Source organism: Pteropus medius, unplaced genomic scaffold (genome assembly GCF_902729225.1).
Source record: "Pteropus medius unplaced genomic scaffold, Ma_sr-lr_union100, whole genome shotgun sequence".
In the NCBI taxonomy this organism is placed as follows: domain Eukaryota; kingdom Metazoa; phylum Chordata; class Mammalia; order Chiroptera; family Pteropodidae; genus Pteropus; species Pteropus medius.
In genome coordinates this window covers 9,378,623-9,400,950 of record NW_024344241.1, presented here as the reverse complement: position 1 = coordinate 9,400,950, position 22,328 = coordinate 9,378,623, and the positions used below count along the sequence as shown (strand labels likewise).

The window sequence follows — 22,328 nt, the reverse complement described above, 5'->3', positions numbered from 1 at the left end:
AACGCCAGCTTGTCGCAGCGCGAGGCGGATGGCAGAGAGAACCAGAGTCCCCAGCCTGGGGGCGGCAGACCCTCAAACACCCGCTCCACCAAGCTCATGAGCGGGGATTTGCCTGCGGGGCTCTCCACTCAGCACTCAGCGCTCCTCCCTGCCCCCCTCGGGCGCAACAGGCCCCGCCCCGCCTCAGGCTCCGCCTCCAGCGCGGCTTTTAAGCGCTATAAAAGTTCCTCTTTCCCACCTCTGAGTCTTAGTTTCACCACTTGAACTTGGGATCCACCGCTGCCCTCAGCTCCCAGTCGGAGGCAAGGTAAGACCTGTAGTCCAGCAGGAGTATAGATATGAGGTTGGCACGACAGAAACCGGAGCGCAAGACCAGAGGTCCCAGGGACCAACTCAAGGGCAGCGCAGGAGACCCCAACTTCGTAACCCGCAGGGAGCACGCCCCTTGAGGGAGCTTCGACTCCCACTCTGTCTGCTCAGGGCCCGAGGCCTTTGTTTGGGCTCTGTGGAGGGGCCCCTGGGCACTGCCCCAGCATCTCTGCGGGCACTCTCCTCTCCCGTGTCCCCACCACTCTGTGGGTGCGGGGCGAGTACACACTGGACCAGATGGGAGAACAAGACTGTCAGGCCCTCTGGAGTGGCCGAGACGGGGCCGTGGAAGGGACCTACACTGGGCGGCAGGCTTTCCCGCAGGGGACATCCCCTTATTCCAGAGGCTCCTTCTGCTGCTGGGTCGTAAGAGGCCCAAACTCACCGCGGCCTCCGGCGCGTGGCTCCCTGGCTGGCAGTGGAGGAGGAAGAGCTCCAAATTTGGGCCACTGAGGCCTGCGCTCTGCTGCCTTAACCCCTCCGCGGTCCCTCGCCGTTCCTAGCACCCTCCCCGCCTCCGCTTCCCTTCGCAGGCCTCCAGGGTCTGGCTGAAGCTCCGCGCGGCTGAATATCCTGCTACTTGGATGCTGCGCTCAGCGACAAGGGCCGGGACACTGCCGCTTGTTGCTGCTAGCACTCACTTGATCATAGGTGGCGAGGGCTCAGGAGTATTCTTGGGACAAAGAGTGTGGGTGCGCGAGAAGGCCGGGAGAGGAGTTTCTGGGTGCTGAGTATCTGGAACACCCCAACTGCAGTCGTGCCCGCGTACAAGATTGGCGCGCGGGGGCCACCAAGGGAGTGTAAATTGGGGAGGGGGAAAGAGTGAAAACTAACAATAAAGGGAAAAATTGACTGATAATAGCTTGGGGATGGCCAAAGAGGAGCAGGAATTACGAGTGAGTATGCAAACGGAGTGCCAAGAATGGTAGTGGCTGGATTTTGGAGTGTACGCAAAGGCAGTTGTGTATCTGAGCTGTGTCTGAGCTGTGAGGCGCGTAACAAAATCCAAGAGTCCAGAAACTGAGGTAGGAAGACAGACTCTGTGGAGGGTGCGCTCGGGAGGCGGCAGAACCATGCACGTCAAGAGTACGAGCCCCGGCCAGCTAAGAAGATGTCTTCTCAATGAGACCTTTGATGACAATGACTCCTTAGCGCGCGCCTCGCTGCCTCGGAGACTTCCGGGCCTCGTGGTCATTGCCAGAGTTGGTTTGGGACTGGAAGCCCCAAGCCCTGTACCATGGTGGCTTAAGAGCGGCTCTCCTGTCCCCTGCAGGGCAGACGAGTGCCGGAGGCGCGAGAGGGCCGCAGTCTGTGTGCTGAGCATGAACTTAGAGGGCAGTGGAGGCCGAGGCGGAGAGTTCGGCATGAGCTCTGTGAGCTGTGGCAATGGGAAACTCCGCCAGTGGCTGATCGACCAGATCGACAGTGGCAAGTATCCAGGGCTGGTGTGGGAGAACGAGGAGAAGAGCATCTTTCGCATCCCCTGGAAGCACGCGGGCAAGCAGGACTACAACCGTGAGGAGGACGCCGCCCTCTTCAAGGTGACACGCACGTGGGGAGCCCGCGGTCTGTATCCGGGGAGGGCCCCAGAGATCCCGGCGGGTCCCGAACCGCGATTCCGCAGTGAGCCCAGTCCGCTCCTGGCGCACCGCGTGGTTCTCAGAGTGGAGGGGATCGCACGCTACCGACGGGCGTGGGGTGGACCCGGCAGGGCGGGCAGCCGCGTAGCATCAGGTGGCGATCAGCGGAAGCCATGGGAGGAGAGAAGTTTCAGCTTCTCTAGTGATTTCACAAACGGGAGAACTGGATCTCAATTCTGAACGAGTGGTGTAAGCAACACCCAGGGAATCAAAAGGCCCCAGCAGCAGGGAAGTGCCTTGAGGCTCTGCCAGGGGAGAAGCGGCAGTCCCAGGACACTGGCTTGAGTGTTCTTGGTTGGGTTTCTGTGAGTTCCTCTGTTTTCGTCCGAGCCTCTTTCTGTGCCTCTGGAGCCCTCCTGGCCTCCTTTGATCAACGTGTGTCTCTGTCGCTATTTTTCTCTAAGGGCGGGGGAGAGGGGGGTCTCTTCTGGAGATTCTATATATAAATTTTCCCCTTTGGTTCATTCTCCGGCGCACATACTTTCTCCTTCCAGTTCTCTTTGAGACCTCCCATCTGTGATTCTCCTTCTTTATTTTGTTTCTGTTTGTCTGACTCCCTCTTTCCAAATCTCTCTGGAAAATTTTCTCTAGGTTTCTCATTCTTTCCCTCCCTCTCTCCCTTCCTTCCTTCCTTCCGTTTCTTTCTCTTTCTTTCTCTTCCAATTTTCTCTCTTCATTTCCGGGTTTCTTTCAAACAAACAACAACAACAACAACCAAAGCAACAACAACAACAACAACAACAACAACAACAACAACAACAACAAACAATGCTGCTCTCTTTCCTCTTTCTCTTAACAACAACAACAACAACAAACAAACAACAACAACAACAACAACAACAACAACAACAACAACAACAATGACTTACAAACAACAACAACAACAACAACAACCTTATTTCAACAACAACAATTCTTAACAACAAATGTGGCATAGCGCCATCTCTCCCCCCTCCTTCAATCCTCATTTGGATTTCTCTCTCTTTCTCCTCCTCTCTTTGCCTCTCAGGATCTCTATTTTGGGCCTCTCTCTGGATCTTCCTCTCTCGCCCTCTGTGTGTGTGTCCCTGTTGTGATCATTTTCCCCTAGAGAGTCTACACAATGAACTGTGCATTAAGACCCAGCCCCACCACCTGTGGGCAGAAAAGGCAAAGAGGACTTTCTCAGGGAATTTGCTCTCAGAATACCTCAGACTGGCCATCCAGAGGTACTTTGTGAGTTACAGCTCATCCCACAGCTCTGTCCCTAGTTCCAGTCAAATCCGCTTCAGGAACTGGGTAGGCAGGGCCTTTTTCCTTCACGTTTTACTCACCTTTTACAATTACTTAGAGAATGTTCAAACCACTTGTCTTCAACTCAGTAATGAGACCCAGGTGACAAACAGTATTTTACATAGAGGACACCTGGTATATTTTTGTCCTATATTTTGAGCAACAGTGTAAATTTGAAGGACCTAAGTAAGTACCCCTCTTTTCTTTAGAAACACAATTCCCAGATCCTTTTTAAAAAGACCTGTATTTTAAACTTTTCCCTTCTTCTTTCTTACCAGGCTTGGGCACTATTTAAAGGAAAGTTCCGAGAAGGCATTGATAAGCCAGACCCTCCTACCTGGAAGACGCGTTTACGATGTGCTTTGAACAAAAGCAATGACTTTGAAGAACTGGTTGAGAGGAGCCAGCTGGACATCTCAGACCCCTACAAAGTATACAGGATTGTTCCTGAGGGAGCCAAAAAAGGTGGGACTTTCAGGGTTTGGGTCACAGAATATTGGCAGTCTGACACTTATAACACTGTAATTTGACTCTAAGGCTCACTTATTTATTTATTCATTCATTCATTCATTCATTCATTCATTTATTTATTTTTTATAGCCTGCCTGCCATCTGCCTCATGTTCAAGCCCAGCAGGCTCATTGTCCAAGTTCTCTGGGTCATAAATTGAAACACTTGTGGTATTAGTGTAGAATACTTTCTCAGACTTCAGTTTTCTGCCTGTATGTGTGCACATATGTGTGTGCATCTGTTTTGTGCACATGTGTGTGTTTTCCAGCTAGTTCTATTAAGATGTAGGTCAAATTTCAAAAAAAAAAAAGGAAAACTTGTTTAAAGCTTTACTTATCTACTAATCTTTCATAATTCACCATTTTATAGAAAGGAAGCATACATATATCTATATATTGTTACTATTTATAGTAATAAAAATGTCAACTTTTTTAGTCATCAGCTGCGATGCTTATTGAAATTCAGATTCCCTCTTTCCAAGGGTCTGATCAGTGTGTCAGAGTAGAGTCCAAGAATCTCCATTTTAAACAAACAATACAGGTGACCTCATTGCAGACATTTTGCTGATGGGGCTCTTTATGTCACAAGGCTCATTCACACACAGCATGTCATTTCTCTACCTGTCCGCCATAAGTTGGACCTTGTAGAAATCAGTTTAATGGAACGAACAAGAGAATTGCCTAAAAATGCCTTATTTGTCAACATTGAGCTATGCATTCTAGGAATTAAATCCTCATATTTTTCTCAGATTTGACGTTTAGTTATGTCAGTTCCTTTTTTTCACACTGTGCCGTTTCCCTTTTGTGTAAACACATAGGAGCAAAGCAGATCACCCTGGAGGACTCACAGATGACCATGAGCCACCCCTACACCATGACAACTCCCTATACCTCACTCCCCGCTCAGGTATGGTGCAGGGCTTCCAGAAGGGAAGGCTGAGTCTGTGTGAGGCCACACAATGGGAAAAACACACAAACAAAAACAGCATGACTTCATTTTTGCTATTAGTCAAGCAGCCAAATTAAATCACTAGTCATTAAATGAATGGCTCACTTTTCACCTGATGATGCTATCAGTGTTAGTTTTAAGTAGGAGAGAGGTGGTATGTCTGTCTATTGGTATAGACTTCTACTACTGATTCTGAAATCTTCTGGGAAACAGGCCTATTGTGGAAGTTGAAGATTTTGGAAGTAGTACTTTATCATGTGAAACCACAGGGCAGCTGATCTCTTTAGATTTTTCTGGTGTGAATTACATCTCTGTTGTACTCGCTTTGGTGGGGAAAAGAAGGCAAATTTTCTTACAGTACTTTTGGTGCCAGGTTTAGCCATATGATGAAGCTTTACATAAATCATTACACACTGACTCCATTGTGCTTTTTTATTCTTTATGGCTAGTTTTCACCTAGCGTGATGAGCCATTCACTCCAAAGTCTTTCAGATGTTAAAATGATTTGGCTACCAGCCAAACTCCCTGAGGATTTTGGGAAGACATAAAATAATCTGCTCCCCTTTCCCAATGCCAAACAACTGTCCTCTTCTGAACTAGTTGCTTTCATCTCAACTCCTCTCTTTTGTTCCTTTAGCAGGTTCATAACTACATGATGCCATCCCACGACCGAAGCTGGAGGGAGTACGTCCCTGATCAGCCACACCCCGAAATCCCATATCAATGTCCTGTGACATTTGGACCCCGAAGCCACCACTGGCAAGGCCCGGCTTGTGAAAATGGTAAGGACTGTGCTGGGGCTGGTTCCTATGGCTGCCACTAACCCAGCAGAGCAAACCTGGACTAAGGGCCCTGGTCTCTCCTGATCTGTCCTACTGGCCAGTACCACAGCTCTTTCCCCTTCCCAAAGCTGCTGAGAAGGACCTCATATACAGTGAAGGAGAGGCTTCTGTTTTCCTGTGGGATGGTAGGGTTCTCAGAGGAAAGATGTCAAGGTTTACTCACGCCTAGCCTACTGTGTGCCAGGTCCTATGCTCATAACTACCTTATGTTAGATCTTATTTAAACATCACAGAGATCACTGCAGGTAGCTAAAAACTGCTCTATCTTTTGTAGAAGCAAATTCACAGAATGTACCCTGTGAAAGTAAGGGTCTAGAATTCAGTTTCAGATCTAACCCAAAGCCCAGCCTTCCACTTAAGACAAGGGATGTCAGATGTCAAACTTGTTGCCTATGTTTTTTAAATTATTTGTTCAATAGGTTAACATTTTCCATCCTCCTTGAGTAATCTTGTTTTATTTTTACTCTTTAGCAAAAAATAGATTTTAGCTGTCTCTGTCTCCCCTCCTAGAGTGTCCATTAATGTTGACTGAGAGCCACATAATCTCTCTGGTCTATTTCTGTCTACACATCTGTAAAACAGGTTGACTACAGCTGTACCCAACCCCTCCCTCTATAAGGACACCAGGAGATTATTGAGCTAGTATATTTCTCTTAAACAATGGTATGCCCATTGTAATTCTTGGGATTAGAGGTGACGAAAAAGGAATGAATAAATACTATGAAAAAAAAAAAAGTAACAAAAAATCTCCACAGGATGCCTAGTGCTGGTGTTGGATCCCAAAGAGCTCTGCTCATTCTGGGTTAGATGTGGTTCCACGCCTGTAGGAAGGAGTTCCCCGGACATCAAGATGAGATCTTTTAGCAGAAGCTAAAAGAAGAGAAAATTTCACATGATATATTTAATACGGCAAAACATAAGCTTTTAGAACTTTTGAGTTATTTAAATAGAAATCCTGAGAAAGGTCAACACATAGATTCTTTTGTATGTTTTAGGAATATTTGCTCCTTTACAATTTGGTCTGTTTCCCTTTTTCCAGTCATATCCAGGTCACTCTTAGAAGTACACCATTGTGTAACATTTGTATTTAGTCACATGTTTACAAAAAAAAAGCTCAGAATTCAGTTTTTTAGCTTTTCAAGAATGATTTGCAGCAAAGATTGGTTTTCCATAGCATAGTGGAGGAATTAGCTAACATTTAACTGGTTTTTGAAATTTAGACCTGTGTCTAATATATCAGGCTCTATTGAACTAATAACCTTAATAAAGAGACAATACCTAGACCTGTGCAAAAAGATGAAATAGGCAGATGTATTTTGAAACATAGGTGACCAGATTAATTAAAGTGCCAGAAAAATTAGTTTCTGTTATATGGTCTTTCTCTATTAATGTTTAATGCAACACACAGCACTGTGCTGCCAGGAGTCATGGTTCAGTTTTCCCCTGAACTCAGAGGTAGCAAGTTAAACAAACATAAATAATTTGTAAGTTTTTAATTGGGTTCTTTGGCATGAAAACTCATGTAGACCTGAGCTCACAGCTCTGTTGTGAACTTGCTGTGTGAATGGGGTAAATCACTTCATCTCTCTAAGTCTCAGTTTCCTTGTTTATCAGTTATGGAAGGATGTTAGTCAAAGGGTACAAACTTCCAATAATAAGATGAATAAGTTCTGGGGATCTAATGCCCAGCTAGGTGACTGTAGTTAATACTCTAATATATGAAAAGCTGCTAAGAGAATAGACCTTAAATGTTCTCACCACACACGCACACACACACTAGTAATGGGCAGGCAGGCTGGCTGGAGGGAGAGAGGGAAGAAGGGAAAATTACAGAAGGAGAGTTCCAAGTTTCCTTCCAAAGCTATGAAAAGGCTCCTTCCCTCGACTTTGGTTTTTCTTATTGGACTTCAGCTTGTCTTTACCTCTAGAGAGAGCCAGTGGTTAGCTCTGAAGGGCTGGCCAGAAGCCCTTCCCTCTCAGGGTTGGTGTACCTGCCAGGGGCTAAGCAGCCATACTCAGGGAGAAGTTGCCTCCCTATGTGTGGAGGACTCTGTTTAGACATCATCTGATTTTTATTTGCAAATACAGGTTGCCAGGTGACAGGAACCTTTTATGCTTGTGCCCCATCTGAGTCCCAGGCCCCTGGAATCCCCATAGAGCCAAGCATAAGGTCCGCCGAAGCTTTGGCACTTTCAGGTGAGTGTGGCGTTCGGGGACTGAAGGCACTCACTGGAGGCTAGCCTCTGCAGTGCTCTACCTTCACCTTTGGGTGGATCTGATAGGTCTCTTGGTGAGCACAGCCTGTAGACACTCGCTTTCCTCCAGCTGGTACCTGGAGTAAACGTGGACACATCTTACTTTCCACCTGTGTGAATGAGGATCACCATTAGAAAAGTTAGCATTGAAAAACCAGCTTATGATTGTGATGCAATTCTACATACTGGTTAAGTAATTTTAAGTTTTCATTGACATCTATCTGAATTTCCAAGAATATGCAAACACTCCAGTTTCATTTACCAAGGGCCCCTCTTCAGCTAACGCTCTCACAATGTAGTATAATTTCTCTAGAAAAGAGCTTCTCATTTTGAAAAGCTGATCATTCTTCCAAGGTTGAGCCACAAATGGGTTTTCCTCATCAGCTTCCTGGGAACATTAGTTCTGGCTTCCTTGCCTTCATTGCATTCCAATGTGTATTGTGGTCTTCCTCATATGTCTTGCAAAAGATTATGGATTAAATATGATTTTTAAAGTTCCATTTCTAAAAGAATTTTGGCACCTTGGAGATCTTTCCTTTTTTAAGGTATACTAAACACATATGACATATGCGTATTTATTTTTAGATAATGTTTTGAATTGTTTAAAAGTGGGATTTGTATTTATATTAAAAATGAATAACTTAAGTTCCCTAATTCTCACCTAGCCCCTCCCCTCCCCAGCTTCTTTAAAAATCAGTAATAGAAAATATAAATTAAATTCTCAAGGTTACAAGGAAACAAGAGTTGTGGGCACCCTTCTCGCTTCCAGGGGAGCTGGAGTTTTTATCATTTAGTTCTTTTCAGTTCCAAAGTTATGAATGAGGCTACTGCCGAAGATGCTCCTGAGTGATAGAGGGGAGGAAATTTTCTAAGCAGAAAGGCTTGTGTTTGTTTTCAGAAACTTTCAAACCCTTTTCTTAAGCACCTAAGATTTGTGTGGGTTACTAAAGAGTAGGAAATAAACAGCTATTTATATCCCTGTGACCTCGTGATTTCTGATGACATTAAATGAAATGAAACCTGCCCTGCAAGTCACCTCTAATGGCCAACTCCCACTCTCATCAGGGTACACCATCTGAGCTAGCTCTCACCCACTGTTTGCAGTGGCAGAAATTGAAGTGGAGAATTGAGACAGTATGTGGGTTAAGTCTCAAAACCTGCCATTGAGGAATAAGAGGGTTTTGTGGGTTTCTGTTTTTGGTATGCATAATGCAGATTAATTATCACCTTGAGCACATTTATTAGAGAACTGCAATTCCCATTCATTTTTAAATCCACGCAGTTACCAATTGCCTAGCCATGAAGCCCTTTTGCATTTCACTTAAGGGGCCCTTTGCAAACTTAGCTTGGTCCTTTCCGTCTGTGGGTCATAAAATTTCATAAATGAATTTATCTTCTTAAATGTTTTAGAAAGCACAGTTTTAGAGTTAACTTAAACACATAACCTAGTAGAATTTCAGTAGACTTTACTCTCAGAACATTTATCTCATTGATTCATTTCTTTCCACATTAATAGATTTTATTATATAAGTATTGCATACACAGTGTAAAAATTAATTTAAAAAATCAGACAAGCAAAAATGGAAAATAAAAACACCATATTTCCACCACCCAGTATCTCCACCGATAAGGCCTTAGTGCTTAGCATTCTTAAAACTTCAATGTGCACATGCATAGATATATAATTATTTTCTTTTTTACTTAAATAACATCATATTGATATTTTAGGGTAGTTTCAGATGTGTGGGCATATTTGCTTTTTTTTCTGAAACATTATTATATTCTCTTTGCTAGTAGAAATTAATCTTAGGTCTACTTCCTTTAATATCAAAACTGATTGCCATGCTTAAAGATAAATTTTTGTTCAGTGGTGTATGACTTAGTATTTTAGACATGTATTGTCATCACTAGTACCACCATCACCAAAGGAAAAAAAAAAAACTAGGAAGTTCTCAACAGTGGTACTCTCTAATACAAGTCAAATATATTTTGCAGAAAACTAAGGAAAGTTATGCTCCCCACCTCACCCCCAAATAACCCATGGTCACATAAATTTGCAATATGCGGAGTCAGACAACATCAAATTGATTTCTTGTGGGACTTCTCTTATATCTATCATTGTTTGTGAATCTCCAGGAGGGAGATAAAGGCATGCAGCATTTTCTAGACTTCCTTGACCCTGGAACTTTTTACTTTCTATGGAGCATCTTGGGACACCGGTGTCTCACTAAATCCTCTTTGTTCTGGCTAGTAGTTTGGCATCCTCATGGGTATGCAATGATCCTTGTTCCCATAGCACTGACCCCGAAGTTCTGTGATTTCAGACTGCCGGCTCCACATATGCTTATACTACCGGGAAATCCTGGTGAAAGAGTTGACCACGGCCAGCCCTGAAGGTTGTCGGATCTCCCATGGGCACACTTATGATGCCAGTAACCTGGACCAGGTCCTCTTCCCCTATCCAGAGGACAATGGCCAGAGGAAAAACATTGAGAAACTGCTGAGCCACCTAGAAAGGGGCGTGGTCCTCTGGATGGCTCCTGATGGACTTTATGCCAAAAGACTGTGCCAGAGCAGGATCTACTGGGATGGGCCCTTGGCACTGTGCAACGACCGGCCCAACAAACTAGAGAGAGACCAGACCTGCAAGCTCTTTGACACACAGCAGTTTTTATCAGGTAATGTACCTAATTATTGATTAGAATGTAGTGCCCATACCTGCGAGCCTTACACAGAGATAAGGTGATGATAGCATGTCTACCACAGTGGTCAAAAACAATAGGTCACTCCTGCCCCGGGCATAGGTATTCCTTCTGTTAACACCTGAGCCCACCAAGCATGATCCCAGAATAGATTTCTTGTTTGGTTCACATCTTACCTCTCCTTTTACTAACTGCTCCTCTCCATCAGCTGAGGAGTGTGAAGAGGGAGGAGGATTGCTCAAGGTAACTGTGCTTCAGGCTGATGACTTGACATTCTGGAATTCAACAAATAGTCACCTACTAATAAAGTTTATGTTATATTGGTGATATGATCTCAGCAAGCATATATGTTGATGTTTCAGCTTTTTTAAGTTCTTAAGAAAATTGTAAATGTTAGAAGTGTATTGTTAACATTCTTGGTTATGAGATGTGTTATCCTTATGCAAATACCCTCTGACAGGAGGAACCAAGGATAGAGTGTGTTGAACTGATTTTGCAAAAGGGAAATTATGAGAAGGTTTTGAACTATCATTATGATATGAGTGTTTCAAATTATATTTTCCAGAACCAGTAAGTTTTGCCTTCCTAGTTTTGATTTCATAACAATTAAATTAGCCTGGGCTGGCTTTTGTGAAACCTCCGGCCACGTTATTGTTGAAGTTTCATCCAGAGAGTTCATTTAGCTGTCTATATTGATGCTGCTTCATTTAGCTGTCTATATTGATGTTGCTTCTTTCCATTCTAACTAGACTATAGGCTTCAATCACAGTGAATTAAAAAGTGGATACAGGCAAGAAGGGATAAAGTTGTTCTAACCTGCCAGTTAACTGCAAATTCTTCCTCTACCTTATCCTTAACCTATTATTTTATAAGTGGCCCCTATAGAAACACTTTATGTCTTTGGGTTTTCATGTGCCTCTCCTTTCTCTGAACATGCATCTTGATTCAATTCATTTAATATAAAAATATGAAACTTCTCTGTGCTCTGGCACCCATTGACATTTGCTTAGCCTTTTGGGTTTAAGTTAACCAGATTCAGTTAGGCTCATTCCAATTCTTTTTTGAGGCCCCAAACAAATATCTCCCTGTAACTAACCCTCCCACAGAGGTGTGACAAGAGGAAAAGGGAGAACCGAGTCTCTGGTTTCCCTAGGCAGCACTGCAGTGAGAAATTCACTCTGTCACTGAGCTGCAGAATTGCCTCTGATCCTGTGTTGTGACTGTCCTGTCTGTCCTGGGGACCAGCATGGTGACCACAGTAGGGGCCCGAGGAAGAGCCAAGAGTTGCTGAGGGATGCCTCTGTCTGCACCTTATATTCTGCAATGGAGTCTGAAAGAACCCATTGGGTTTGGATTGCCTCAGAGATTGTGGATCTTGGTCTCTTTGGATCCAGAAGCTACCAAATTAAAGCTAAGGCTTTAATTAAGGAACCCCAGGGAAATGGCACTTGTTTCTCTGGGTTTCTCTCGCCATCCATGTTTCAGGAAGGTAGACTTTTTCCATTCTAACTAGACTGTAAGTTAGGCTTCAATCACAGTGAATTAAAAAGTGGATACAGGCAAGAAGCGGGCAGGCATGGTGTGTTGTGAACATTCTCGGGCTGTGAATTCACTTACCTAGAACTTGGTGATTAACAGTGAGCAAGAGTTGTTTTGGTTTTTTCCTTTTTCTGTAACCAAGAGCTATGCTTTTTGTCCACAGCAATCTCTTATCTTGAAGTGTTCACTGAGGTGCAAGGAACTTAAAAACTGAAGCTGTGCAGACCAGCTTGTGCATAATCAAGAGTTCCCACAGAACATTCTCATGTTATGAAGCATTTGCGGCATGACTTTTTCAGAGAATTGTGTCAACTCACCACCCTGATTAGCTCAGACCTCCTTAGTGTGAATGCCTTTTATACATTCTAAGTTGATTAGGTCTGATTTGAATTCTGGAAGAGAAAAAATAGCAGGAAGTCAAATAGTACAGTGAGTTAGCTAGAAACTTTTCTTCAGTTGAAGAGAATGGTGGAAATCTTTGATATCTACCCATTCAGGATTTGCAGACTACTAGGGACAGTCCCCAGGGGCAAAACCTGAGGGTGTGGATCTGATAAAAATGCAGCGACCGTGCTGTTCTGCAGAAATTGTAGCAGAGACTGTGTAAGCGTGTTTCTTTTGTGGACATGACGTTTAACTCTAGCAGAAAGGATAGCAGCACCTAGAGGCATAAGAGTCATCTTGAATATGGGCAAGGGGACATGGGTCACATCAGGGATTGAACATGTGTCTTTCCAACAGTGTTCCAATCTGTTTTGCTTTCTTAGGGTAGGTGTGATGGCTTCAGGATATACACATCCATAAAAGTAGAGTCCCCTAGTGCTTCATTGCTACACTTTTTCACCTCAAATCATCGTCTGTCTCAGAATACAGGCAAGAAATCAGCTCAAAGTCACGTAGATTGGTTCTAGTGCCAAGTGGGTTACAGCTGTCCCTAACTGGTGCCCAGTCACCAAGATAAAGTCTAACATTTTCTGTGGTACTTGAGTCACATAGTGGTTCTGAGTGACACAGATATCGGATTATGAGGGCTCAGCAGTTTTGAGGTGAGGTTTTAAGTAATCTTGGGACAAGTCAGAAAATTCTGTTTTTTTAAAAAGAAAATTTCTTCTTTGTATAAATTATTCTTTTGCCTAAGCATGGCTGCATTTCTTTTCTTTTTTCTTCCTCTTTTACTCTTTTCTGCTACCTTTTGTATCCTCCTGGATTCAATGCTGCAAAGTAAGTTTCTATATCTGCAGGGAACCTTCCACTTAAAAAATTAAGTGAAACCTGAAGCCGTCTCAGGAAAAGCACACATATAAACATGTACATGCAATTTTGCATCTGGGGTCTAAAAGCTAAGAACTCCACTTAGAGAAATAAAGAGTACTTATTCCTATTTTAGTCTTTGGAACCAATAGAGAGGTTTTGTTTCCTGCTTTAACTTGATGTACTCAGTGATGAGGATTTTTGAGCTTTTTTTTTTTTTTTTCCTCATGGGGTTTCTCCAGAGCTGCAAGCATTTGCTCACCATGGCCGTTCCCTGCCAAGATTCCAGGTAACTCTCTGCTTTGGGGAAGAATTTCCAGATCCTCAGAGGCAAAGGAAGCTCATCACTGCTCACGTGAGTATTTAGTCATATTCAAATGATTGAGTGTTTCTCTGTTCATCATCAAGGGCAGGGTCTCATTTAGAGAAGTCTCAGATGAAAAGTAAATGTCAAGTGACCTAAGAAAATAGTGACAGAGGAAGCATGGTCCAGTGAACAGTGTAGGGAGTGCAGCCCAGAGCCCCTAGTGCTATTCCCAGCCCTAGAGATCTACTCATCACTAACAAGAGGTAACCTGCAACCATGGGCTTCATCTGTCCTATCTTTTTTATTTTTCAAGGAAATTGTCATATTCTCATTTTATAAGGATTTAAAAGGACTGATGCTAAAAGTTGCCCTGTAAAATTCTCCACATTTAATATAGCTTTTAAAATGTTGTCCAGCTGATCTTCACTTGATGGAGAATCTTTTCCCAAATGGAAGCTATTGTATTGACTTATGTATTTTGTAGGTCTCCTCCAAAAATTTCCAAAATCCTCTTTTATTTCTGGATTTTTAGAAATTATTTAATTATTGAAAACCAAGGGCCGTGTCTTATTTGGAGAAGGCTGTCTTTCAAGGAATTCAAGTAGATCAGACCATCATAATGTTCTCTAGCAGAGTTTAAGATGTGTTCAACCTTGGCAAGCAAACATCTTTTTTTCATAAAAAAGGAAAGAAAAAAAAGTCTATATATAGATAATACTTAGCATTAATTTGCCACAAAAAAAGTATTTTGAATACTTAGGATTTTTGAATTTTAAAACTTTACATTGCTACATACCTTTAAGAGTTATTAACGGGCCTAGATAATGAGCAGCAAAGGTTAAAAATTTTACCTAATGATGTAAAAATTCAGGTCATATTTTAGCTCTGATAATGTTTCTTATTAAAAATTGAAGTAAACCACTACCTAAACTTGAACATACAACCCTCCCTTTGTTGATTGTAAAATCAAAAACTAACCAACCAATAAACAAAAATATAGTCCCAAAGACTGAAGAGTTTTCTCACGAATCCTCTCCAGTGATTGATATAATTATTAATATAATAATTGATATTTTGTTAACAACTAGGATTGGAAATGACTAAATAAACTTGGCATTGATAAATAATATTTCAGAAACTGGCGATAAACTCCAACAACAGTCTGATTTTAAGGGTTTTGGATGCACTAACTCTCCTCTAAGTTAGGCAAGGATAGGTTCCTCAGGCAAGGATCCCTGAAATCATGTTCTACTGTGCAGAAAAGGAAAATGGATGTATGTGCACCCAGGGATTTCTGCTCCTTTTATTATGGATTTAATTTATTTCAAGTACTTTATATGAGTTATGCTTAAGTTGCTAAATATCAAATAACATAAAGGCTCAATTTAATAGCATAATTGACTGAAAACATTTAGTTTTCTTACATATTGTAAATTCAGGAAAAGCTGAAAGTTGAATTTTTTTGGTGAATGTGATCCACGCCAATAACCAAATTATATAAATTTGTGATCAATTCACTTTTCTTTTCCCACACTAGAAGTTTTGTTGTTGATTTTGCTTCTTTTTCTTTTCTCTTTGGTTTAGAAACATGAATTATCTAGGTTATCCCAGAATTGTAAATTGTTCAGGATGTCAAACTACAGTTGTGGAAAAATTGACCTAAATTACACTGAATTTCCTTTCAATTTCATTATTTTACCTGATTTGCTTCAGATTCTGTTAAATGTAAATTTCAAGTGGCAGATGATTTAAAAGTATTATCTTTAACTTTACTTCAATTGAAACCCAGAATTAAGTAGATTCTGTTTAGAGGTTGGTGTGTGGAAAGACTAACAAAGAATTAGTTCTGCAGAAGGCTCCAAACACCAAATGTTTTGGTGTGTTATAGCACCTAACTTTGTACTTAACTTAGCTGAACCCTTAGATATAGAGTTATTTAATGATGGCAGGATGTTAAAAACAATATCTTAGTAATGTCTTATTAAAATCTCTTATTAAAGGTCGAACCTCTACTAGCCAGACAACTATATTATTTTGCTCAACAAAACAGTGGACATTTCCTAAGGGGCTATGATTTACCTGAACACATTAGCAGTCCAGAGGATTACCACAGATCTATTCGCCACTCCTCCATCCAAGAATGAAAAACATCAAGATGAGTGATTTTGTTTCATTGTAAATATCTGACTTTGACAAGAACAGCTGATCGAATCCCTTCTTTTTCTTTTGAGGAACTTGGGAATGGAGCTTCAGTTCAGCACTTGAGAATCTCAGCAAGAATATGGGTAGAAAATCAGCTCCATATAATTGACAGATGAGCTTATTTCAAAAGGAAGGATGGTCTTCAGAGTTTTCTGTAGACTGCCATGATAACTGTGAAAATTAACCAAAGGATGTGTTTACATTTACTGAAATGCTATCTTTAATTTGATGTGGGTTATTTCTTGCTTAAAGACTGAGAAAACTCATGGTTCAGTATTGACCACTAACTAGATTGGTAAAAGCACTTAAGTGTTGTATTATTTCTCAGGGAAGTAAAAATCTAAATTTGAGGCTACTCTGCCCACAAAGAAATGGATTAACACATGTAGGAGATGTTGTTGTTATAGAAAATGCTTGCTTATAGAAGACAACGGAATCTTTGACTGAGGTTGTGCCATGATGCCTACAGCTTTGGAGTGGCTCATCTCCCCACCTGGCCTGGGTCTCGCCTCAGGGTAGGCTCCTAAACCCTGTCTTTCCCTGCCCCTGTTTGCTTTCTCTCTGTGGGTATCCCTGGAGCCAGTTTGTAGACTCTGTTGCTATTTACTTGAGCCAAAAAGCATTAGGGATACCCTTGGGTAGTACCTTCTTTTTCAATTGATGTAAAATTGATACATAACATTATATAAGTTTCAGGTATACAACATTGTAATTCAACATCATAAGCACTACAAAGTGATCACCCTCAAAAGTCTAGTTACCATCTTTCATAACACAATAGAATCTTTTCACCCATTTCATGCCCTCCCCAACCCCCTTCTTCTCTGATAACCACCAATCTGTTCTATCTATCTATGAATTTGTTTTTGTTTTGTTTGTTTGTTTTTGTTTTTAGATTCCACATATGGGTGAAATCATATGGCATTTGTCTTTCTCTGTCTGACTTATTTCACTTAGTGTAATACCCTCAAGGTCCATCCGTGTCGTCATGAAGGCAAGATTTCATCTTTTTAGTGGCTGAATAATATTGCCTTGTATATATACCACATCTTCTTTATCCGTTCATCCACTGATGGACACTTAGGTTGCATCTATAGATTGGCTATTGTAAATAATGCTGCAGTGAACATAGGGGTGCATATATCTTTTCAAATTAGTGTTTTCATATTTTTCAGATAAATACCTAGAAGTGGAATTGTTTGATCATATAGTAGTTCTAGTCTTAATTTTTTTTGAGGAATTGTCATACTGTTTTCTATAGTGGCTGCACCAAATTACATTCCCACCAGAAGAGTCTACAGGATTCCTTTTTCTCCCCCATCCTCCTCAGCATTTGTTATTGTCTTTTTGATAATAGCCATTCCAACAGTGTGAGGTGATATTTCACTGTGGTTTTGATTTTCATTTCCTAATAATTAGCGATGCTGAATATCTTTTCATGAACCTGATGGTCATCTGTATGTCTTCTTTGGAAAAATGTCTATTCAGATCCTCTGCCATTTTTTAATCAGGTTGCTTGTTTTTTAGTTGTCGAGTTGTGTCAGACATATGATTTGCAAATATTATTTTTTCGTTCAGTAAGTTGCCTTTTGGTTTTGATAGTGGTTTTCTTCACTGTGCAGATTTTTAGTTTAGTCCCATTTGTTGATTTTTGCTTTTGTTTCCTTTGCCTTTGGAGTCAAATCCAGTTGATTACTACATTTTTATGTGTCTTACAATCTAGTAATGACTGATTAAGATTTTTGTTTGTCTTTTTGTCTCATATTCTATAGAAATTATTGCTAAAACTTTTCTTCTTAAAGAAAGAAAAAAAATCAACAATTCAAGTACTAAAGATATTTGAAACTCAGTGACATTTCCTCTCTTATCCTGTTTGTTTTGTTTGGCTATTAGTGAGTTATCCATGACAACACTAAAGAGAAGGAGCCAAGGCTTTTCAATTTGGTAAACTCTGTTAGGAAGGATGATGACAGGATTTCACGGATTGCATAACTGCAGACTCAGTGGGCTATTTTTGCTTATTTTGCATATTATATGCTTCCTCATGCCAATAATGGTTTGACAGAGCCTTAAAATTATTGAGCACTTTCCAGATACATCTTTTTAAAGAATCAATAGGGTCTCCACTTGCTTAAGTAAACCTGTCACTTACTTGCCGTTTGTTTTGGAAAAATACAGATATTTAGACTGTGTTGCCAACATTCAATATTTTTGTCAGTTTACTACAATTATTTTTTAGTAAATAATGACTAAATAAAAAATCATTGCTATTACTTTTAGGCTCAGCAAAATACTTGATAGTTCTCAAATACATGCCACTCCTATTCTAATCTATACTTTTTAGTTCATTCAACAAACTGTATTCCTTGATTTAGGCAAAGTATAGTATTTATCCTGTTTAGTAAGCAATGAAACATTGGAATGTAATTTCTTTTTTTTTGTTTCTAGAAGAAGTTTTTATTGATAAAATAATTCATATTAACTACAGAAAATGTAAACAGTATAGAAGGGCGAAAAATAAAGTGCACCTTTCTTTTTCTCATCCCAAGTCCGTCTCCCTAGAAGTGTCCGCAAGAAGAGTATGACTTATTCTTCCAACACATTTCATTTTTCTATAAATATACATAAACTTAAAAAAAACAACCTCATGAAATCATCTTGCACCTACTTTTATGCAGTACTCTTTTAACCTAACAATAAAGTTTTACCTCATTCTTTTAAGAAGCATTGTTGTAGAATTCGAACCACAACGTAGTCAGTACAGTTTAAGATATTTCATTAGGCTCTCAGATTGAATATATTTGGACAACAGATTGTATTTCTCATGAACTGCAGTAATTTATACATCTTATAGATGCAAAATATTTTAGGGTATATTATCCTAAGGGGGAAATGAAGACAAAAAGAAACCACTGTGATACAGGCCCCAGTGTGTGGCCCTTTCATTGCAGAATATTTAACCCACTTCAGAGAGTCTCTGTGGCATCTGTCCAGGGTGCTGTATCTTCTTAATTCTCCAAATAGATGCTTGATTTCAATTTCTATTGTGAATTGTTTTCTTCCTTCCTTCCTTCCTTCCTTCCTTCCTTCCTTCCTTCCTTCCTTCTTCCTTCCTTCCTAATCTCCTCCCTCCTCCCTCCCTCCTCCCTCCTTCCTTCTTCCTCTCTCCCTTCCTTTTTATTTTTTAATATTAATCTGCTTAACACTGGAGTAACATTGCTATTGGCTTGAGCTACTTCCCCACTTTCCCATTATTATACTCAATTACATCAACTTTTTTTTTAGAGATCCAAAATGTGGCTACTGAACGAACTAATTATGAAATAATTAGGGTGAAGAATCCTGACAGTTGTCTCAGGACTTAGGAAAGGAATGGTTGCCTTATTCTTTGACTTGATAAAGTGGAATTAGCAAATTAAAACAAACTAGTTCGTTCTCAGTGAAAGCTGTAAAAGAGTTTAGGCAACTTTAAAGCTTTGAATTGCAGGGAAAAAATGTTTAAGTCTCACTGGTGCATTTTATTGTCCTATTTCTTGTTCTTGGGATTTGGTTAAACTGTGGGCAGTAATTGATGTCTTCTGGAAAAGTCCCAACTTTTTTGGCACCAGGGACCAGTGCTCCTATGAGAATCTAATGCCTGATGATCTGAGGTGGAGTTGAGGTGGTGATGCTAGTGCTATAGAGCGGTTGCAAATACAGATGATGCTTCACTTGTTCTCCTGCTGCTCATGTTCTGCTGTGTGGACCCATTCCTAACAGACCACGGAGAGGTACTGGTCTGTGGCCCGGGGTTTGAGGACCACTGCTATAGAGAACCAGGGTGACCAACTCATTTCAAAACAAAACCTGGGAACCCCCTCAGTCCTGGGCAAAATGGACAGTTAGTCACCCTGTAGATAACCCAGCAAGACTATTGTGTTTGAGCTAGGAAGAGACTGCTCCATTGGGAGAAAAATTTTAAGTCCTATGGTGAAATGAGCAGCATGGCAATGTACTTATCACCTAAGCATAGGTATGATCAGGTTTGTGTTTAGAAAAAGGTATGCATTGGGCTAAGGTTTTCTTCCCATGTCACTTCATGGAAATCCCAGAGTTGGAACAATCCTGGGAGTCTTAGTGTGAGGTTTGTCAAGGGCTTCTGTCTAAGAGGCTGAGCAATGAGAGGCCTCTCAAGAGAAGGCTCATTCTTGCACCAGTGAAGGTCAAAAATTATTTTGGGGGCATCAGTTCTTTTTTAGTAAAAATTCAGACATGGTTCAAACATCCTTTCATTCCTCTTTGATCACATTGCTCCCCTTTCTCCACAGATGAACATTTTTCTGAAAATGGTGAGCTTCTTTAAGGGCTATATTTTTATTATATATCTCCTTAAATAGTTAATAGCTAACAGATGATAGGACAGCCCTAATACAACATTCAAATAGGTGGATAAATGTTGCATTAGGGCTGTCCTCACATCTGTATTGTTTTGCGGCTTGCCTTTTTTACACCCTTGTCTTTGAGGTTGATCCTTGTCAATATAGGCGGATCTCATCTATCCTTTATTAACTGTTGTTGAATAGTTACTTGAATGCAACGAAGGTCAATTTTCTTGGTCTTTATTTTCACTGCCTTAAGGAAAGCATGTATATAAAGTGTAGCTTAAGTGGAGGAGATGAGAGAGGAGATGTGGAAGAGAAAAGGAAAGCCAACAAGCCAGTCTTCCTCAATTATAAACTCATATTTTGCTTTAGATCTTTGAGATAGAAGGGACCTCATAAGTAGTTGAGTTCACTCCCCTGAACCCCTGCTTTATTGGTAGATAGGACCAGGCAGCCCACTTGATTCAATCCAACATTGTCCTGGTTCCATCTTGTTGCTGAGCCTCCCAGGCAAGGGTGTCTTGAGAACTAGGTTGATCATTCCATGGACAATGGTTGTACATAATCATGTCATTTATTTTGATATAAATTGCTTTTCAATGCAGATTGATATTTGTGATAATCTTATGTTTTAGGTAGTTGATAAATAAAGATTTTTAAAAAAATTAATGTTATGGGCTCTGTGTGTGTTATTAAACACTCATTTCAATAGTTTTTTAAATACTTCCTCCTTCTGTTGCATTTTTTCAGCAAGGCCACTTTGGCAGCCTGCTTCCTTCCTGGTTGTCATATACATCCTTAAAATCAGATTTCAAAGTGTTTAACTTGTTTTTTAAAAATGCAAAACTTGTCCTATCATTAGGCAGTTCCTACAGCCTCCAGAAACACATCTAATGAGAGCAGCGAACATCCTTTCTTCCTTTTTCTTCCTGAGCCTTAACAGGTCTAAGTAGATCCAAGGAAATTGTTGTTAATATTCCTTTTATATTCACAGCTCCTTTGATTTTGTCCCTGTAGTTAAAGGGGAGACAGTGTAGATTAACCAGCCTCCTAGATGTGAAATGTAACATAAAACTGTGTGGAGAAGAGAACACATGTAAGATGAAATCTCCCGCGAGATGGAATCTCCTTGGCCTTTAGTGTCCTTTTGTCTATTGTTAACTCCTCTCTTCAGCCAGAGGAGGGGTCCTCTTTTCTTAGCTTTTGTATTGCTCTATTTCCTATATGACCTAGCCCCTTAAGCTCTATCAACTACTCTCTGATCTGATGGGAACACTAGAAAGACTAGTGGTGTTAAAATCCTTGTAGCTTGTGGTATTAAAATCCTTGCAGCTGAAGATTGCTTAGAACTGTCAGAAATGTTTGTAATTTGCAACTAGGAACCCCAGAATATCAGATTAGAATAATTTTGAATTTGCTAAGTGATAACCATAGAGAAATAATAGGAAAATAAAGTGTCATGCTGCTTTTGGGGGCTCTATCTTCTCAGCAAGTATGAATAGACTTGAGTTAATATATGTAAACAAGTCTTTCAAGTAATATATCAACTCTTTATATCTAAAAGAGAGTTTCAAAGAGATTCTGAGGTCTTGAATGTGTTCTTAAGTAATTTTACACCTCCTACAGATGCCAAGGTTTAAAAACTTTTCTTCATACAGAGTGGACATTTGACTGTGTTGGATTCAGTTTCCTTAAAGCAAATATTACCTTGACAAAGAAATAATTTTATATAAAGTGCACTGGCAATGCTTATCTATGTCAGAAAAACATTATCAAGTTTTATATTATCTCCCTGGAAAGGAACTTCAGAGGTTATAATATCTTTTTTTCCCCCTAGAACAAGCTATATCTAAATTAACCCACACAGATAGATAGATATCTTCTGAATCAGTGGAGAGTTACAAATTATAGGGTGTTATACATACCTGGAGAACCAGGTACTCCTTTGAATGACTTCTACACTTATAGCCTGACATGTTGGCAGATGGCTGTCCACAGAGAGTTTCTTGGAGGTCAGAGGGGCCTGGGTGTGCTGCTGTCAGCAGGGTGGCCTCCACTATCCTTGTTTAGATCATCCATCTGCCATATCTATTGCAGAGTTCATTTTAGCTCAGTACTTGAATGAATCGT

General features: G+C 40.8%; 1 protein-coding gene and 1 long non-coding RNA gene across 3 annotated transcripts; one reads left to right on the top strand and one right to left on the bottom strand.

Moving 5' to 3' along the window:
• The first annotated feature begins 251 nt into the window (after nucleotides 1-251).
• Nucleotides 252-16,765, top strand: IRF4 (interferon regulatory factor 4). 2 transcript variants are annotated; one of them, XM_039869483.1, is made up of 9 exons: nucleotides 252-307; nucleotides 1,643-1,910; nucleotides 3,560-3,746; nucleotides 4,609-4,697; nucleotides 5,380-5,521; nucleotides 7,670-7,777; nucleotides 10,161-10,514; nucleotides 13,571-13,683; nucleotides 15,636-16,765. In XM_039869483.1, exons 2-9 carry the CDS (start codon nucleotides 1,692-1,694, stop codon nucleotides 15,777-15,779), a joined length of 1,356 nt encoding a protein of 451 aa, XP_039725417.1. In that variant the 5' UTR covers nucleotides 252-307; nucleotides 1,643-1,691; the 3' UTR covers nucleotides 15,780-16,765. The 2 variants fall into 2 exon arrangements, with proteins under 2 accessions (XP_039725417.1, XP_039725416.1); XM_039869482.1 differs by having other exon boundaries at nucleotides 5,377-5,521.
• Nucleotides 7,771-13,582, bottom strand: LOC120607729 (uncharacterized). Its single transcript, XR_005654225.1, has 3 exons — nucleotides 12,156-13,582; nucleotides 10,715-10,813; nucleotides 7,771-7,946 (listed from the first exon to the last, which is right to left on the bottom strand). It is a non-coding gene; the product is annotated as an uncharacterized LOC120607729 (long non-coding RNA).
• Nucleotides 16,766-22,328: the final 5,563 nt, after the last annotated feature.

Excerpts from the sequence above, each read along its gene's own strand:
- IRF4 (XM_039869482.1), top strand. The coding sequence starts at position 1,692 with ATGAACTTAGAGGGCAGTGGAGGCCGAGGCGGAGAGTTCGGCATGAGC. Across the intron at positions 7,778-10,160 it reads CGAAGCTTTGGCACTTTCAG|ACTGCCGGCTCCACATATGC; the intron begins GTGAGTGTGGCG and ends CTGTGATTTCAG. Across the intron at positions 10,515-13,570 it reads CACACAGCAGTTTTTATCAG|AGCTGCAAGCATTTGCTCAC; the intron begins GTAATGTACCTA and ends GGGTTTCTCCAG.